Source organism: Theobroma cacao, chromosome 5, assembly GCF_000208745.1.
Source record: "Theobroma cacao cultivar B97-61/B2 chromosome 5, Criollo_cocoa_genome_V2, whole genome shotgun sequence".
In the NCBI taxonomy this organism is placed as follows: domain Eukaryota; kingdom Viridiplantae; phylum Streptophyta; class Magnoliopsida; order Malvales; family Malvaceae; genus Theobroma; species Theobroma cacao.
The window spans coordinates 25944822-25948959 of NC_030854.1; the positions used below are offsets into that span (position 1 = coordinate 25944822).

The 4138-nt window shown below is 39.6% G+C and overlaps 1 protein-coding gene across 1 annotated transcript; it reads right to left on the reverse strand.

The window, feature by feature from the left end:
* LOC108661977 lies at window positions 1469-3147 on the reverse strand. The gene is made up of 3 exons (XM_018120972.1): window positions 2936-3147; window positions 2441-2708; window positions 1469-2320 (listed from the first exon to the last, which is right to left on the reverse strand). The coding sequence occupies exons 1-3, from the start codon at window positions 3145-3147 to the stop codon at window positions 1469-1471; spliced, it is 1332 nt and encodes a 443-aa protein (XP_017976461.1).

Here is a 4138-nt window from a genome sequence, read left to right on the forward strand (position 1 = left end):
TTTTTTTTACGTAAAATATTTCTTGACAGCATCAGCATTCACTGGGTTGGAAAACTCCCTTCCGTCCATCTCTGCCAAAATTAGTGCTCCTCTTGAAAAAGCTTTCTTCACCACAAATGGTCATTCCCAATTCGGTGTCCATTTCCTGCGAGGATCTTGCTGGTTCGAAAGAATTCTTTTCAATACTAACTCTCCCTCTTAGAACTAACGAGGATGTACCTTCTTGCCATATGCCATCATCATTCTCTTTTGATATAACTGCCCATGGCAAAGTGCTATCAACCTTTTTTTCTTCTATGAGATTCAATTGCTCATAACGAGTGTTAACCCATTCGGCTTCTTCCAACTGTACTTCTTTAAGGACCCTTAGGGAAGGGATTTCTACTTCAATTGGCAAAATTGCTTTCATCCCATATACCAAAGAGAATGGCGTAGCTCCCGTGGAAGTTCGGACTGTTGTGCGATAAGTATGCAAAGCAAAGGGTAACTTCTCATGCCAATCTTTGTATACATCTGTCATCTTTTCAATTATCCTTTTGATGTTCTTGTTGGTTGTTTCTACCGCTCCATTCATCTTTGGGCGATAAGGCATTGAATTGTGATGCTTGATCTTGAACTTGGCACAAACCTCTTTCATCATTGAACCATTGAGGTTACTAGCGTTATCTGTGATGATCCTTTCCGGGAGACCATAGCGGCATATTATTTCTTTTTAGATGAACTTACATACTACTTTTTGAGTCACATTGGCATAAGATGCTGCTTCTACCCACTTAGTGAAGTAGTCAATCGCCACTAGAATAAACCGATGCCCATTTGATGCCTTCGGGGTTATTAACCCAATCACATCCATGCCCCACATTGAGAATCGACATGGTGATGTCAATACATTTAGTGAATTTGCATGAATGTGGATTTTGTCTGCGTATATTTGACATTTGTGACACTTTCGAGCGAAATCTATACAATCTGTTTCCAACGTAAGCCAGTAATACCCTGCTCTCATGACCTGTCTTGCCAACATATGCCCACTTGCATGTGCCCCACAAATTCCTTCGTGAACTTCCTCAACTATTCTTCGAGCTTCTGCTAAATCCACACATCGCAAAAGCACTTGATCCCTATTTCTATTGTATAAGATGTTCCCATCCAAAAAGAAATTCATTGCCAACCTTCTAATGGTTTTCTTATCATTTTCTGAGCTTTGTTCCGGATACTGCTGAAACTTGAGATAATGCACAATATCATGGTACCACGATTTCCCGTCTACTTCTTCCTCTACACTGGAGCAGTGTGCGGGGCATTCTCGAAGATTAATCATGATGGGTTGAATCTTGACATCGGTACCAACGTTGAACATTACTGCCAGCGTGGCTAATGCATCAGCCATTTGATTCTCCTCCCGGGGTAAATGGGTGAAGCAAATCTCATCAAAATTTTCAATTAGTTTTAAAACACATTTATGATACTAGATTAACTTCGAGTCACATGTCTCCCATTCTCCTCGCAACTGATAAATGACCAAAGCAGAATCCCCATACACTTCCAAAACATGAATTTTCCTCTCGATTGTTGCCTGAAGACCTATGAAACAAGCTTCATATTCAGCCACATTATTAATGTAATAGAAGTTGAGTTTGGCTATGACGGGATAATGATCTCCTTCTGGTGACACTAACACGGCTTCTATGCCATGCATTAAAGCATTTGAAGCTCCATCGAAAAACATCTTCCAATTCTCTTTCTCATTTGATTCCTCCTCATTTGTTTGACAAACCGACATCAGGTCCTCATCTGGGAACTCAAACTCCATTGGTTCATAATCCTCCTCCACCCTTTCTGCTAGAAAATATGCAATTGCACTTCCTTTGATAGCTTTTTGGGACACATATGTAATATCATATTCAGACAATAATACTTGCCATCTTGCCACTATACCTGACAAGGATGGTTTCTCAAAGATGTATTTAATAGGATCCAACTCTGTAATGAGCCAAGTGGTATGATATAGCATGTACTGCCAGAGTCGATACACCGTCCATGCTAAAGCACAACACATCTTTTCCAACGAGGAATACTTGGACTCGTACTTAGTGAACTTTTTACTCAAGTAGTAAACTGCTCTTTCTTTCTTACCAGTTTTATCATGCTGTCCTAACACACATCCCATGGATCCTTCATTTACTGTCAAGTACAAAAAGAGGGGTCTCTTGGCCACAGGTGGTACCAACACTAGCGGACTCAATAGATATTCTTTAACCTTGTCAAAAGCAACTTGGCACTCCTCGTTCCATGCCCCAAGATTGTGTTTGCGAAGGAGCTTGAAGATTGGGTCACATTTGAGTGTGATATAAATCGAGCTATATAATTCAACCTTCCCAAGAATCCTCTAACTTCTTTCTGCGTTTTGGGAGGAGGGAAAACCACGGATTGCTTGAACTTTATCCGGGTCAACTTTTATTCCTCTTTCACTAATGATGAAACCAAGTAACTTTCCTGAAGTGATCCCAAAAGTGCACTTTGCCGGATTTAATCTGAGCTGAAACTTTCGTAACCTCTTAAATAACCTTTCAAGATTGGTCGCATGGTCCTCTGTTTTGCGAGCTTTTACAATCATATCATCCACATACACCTCAACCTCTTTGTGCATCATGTCATGGAAAAGAGTCACCATGGCTCGTTGATAAGTTACCCCAGCATTCTTCAAACTAAATGGCATTACCTTATAATAAAAGGTCCCCCACATAGTTATGAAGGTAGTTTTTTCTTTGTCCTCTGGTGCCATCTTAATTTGGTTATACCCTGAAAAACCATCCATAAAGGAAAACATGGAATGACGAGTAGTATTATCAACGAGGGTGTCGATGTGGGGTAAAGGAAAATTATCCTTTGGGCTAGCTCTATTCAAATCTCAATAGTCCACACGCATTCTTACTTTCCCATCTTTTTAGGCACTGGGACAATATTTGCAACCCATTCAGGGTACTTAGCTACTTCCAAGAATCCTGCATCGAACTGCTTTTTCACCTCTTCCTTAATTTTTAACAGCATTTCAGGTTTCATCCTTCTCAACTTTTGCTTAATTGGTTTGCATTCGAGTTTCAAAGGTAATTTATGGGCTACAATGTCTGTATTGAGTCCCGACATATCTTGATAGGACCATGCAAACACATCTATATATTCATGAAGTAACTTTATTAGTTTTTCTTTTTCAGTCGGCCTCAACGTCGTACCATTTCTAACTTCTTTCTTATTATCTTCATTTCCCAAATTAATCATTTCAAGTGTCTTTTGATGTGGGACAATTTGTCTCCCCTCATGTTCTACTCATCTTAACAAGTCCGGAGTTAAATCATAATCCTCCACATTTTCTGTATCGTCAAGTTCACTAACACATGTACCTTTTTCAAAATTAACCTTAAAACCGCTGTCACTATTATCTTCGCATTCATTATTTGGAATCATGAAAGGTAAAGGGAATTGAAGGATATAGAGCTATCGTAAACACAAACAGTTGAAGTAAAGAAATGAAATGACAATAATGGAAATGGTGAATCATGAGAAGATATATGAGAAATGCACTACGCATGTCAATTTATTAAAATGGTAAATGATAAAAAGCTCGATACATAAAATTTCCAATGCTCTTGGGCATAAGCACGGATGTTTAGTTTACATTACTTTGAAAATGAATCACAAGTGACTGGTAAACTCATGGTGGTCTAGCTGCTCAACTTCAACTCAGGTGGTCTGAGGTCTGTAGTAGGGATCCCCTCCGTATTTCTTAGCTGCTTTTCGCCTTCCTCTGTTACATATATTGATAAATCAGAAAAGGCTTCCCCTAATGCTGACACTAACTCTCGACTCCCACAGGTGAGTGATTCAGGAAATATGCAACCTCCGGACCAAAATGTCTCGTAGAGATCAGGATATATCATTCTATGATATTCCAACCCGTGCCCCTTAAAGCGAGCCAACCTTTCCCTTCTTCTTTCGGCTATCATTTCTTCTCTTTCCTTCTTAGTTGGCTTATATCCCAAGCCAAACCTTTCTTCATTTTTGGTAGCACGTATTGGCCTTTTAATGCCTTATAGTTCTTTTTCCAGTCTTGTCCCCGCTCGGTATCCTTTCCCTACTA

Excerpts from the sequence above, each read along its gene's own strand:
- LOC108661977 (XM_018120972.1), bottom strand. The coding sequence starts at position 3,147 with ATGTCGGGACTCAATACAGACATTGTAGCCCATAAATTACCTTTGAAA. Across the intron at positions 2,709-2,935 it reads GTGCCTAAAAAGATGGGAAA|TTTGAAGAATGCTGGGGTAA; the intron begins GTAAGAATGCGT and ends AATGCCATTTAG. Across the intron at positions 2,321-2,440 it reads TAAAAGTTGACCCGGATAAA|CTCCTTCGCAAACACAATCT; the intron begins GTTCAAGCAATC and ends CCAATCTTCAAG.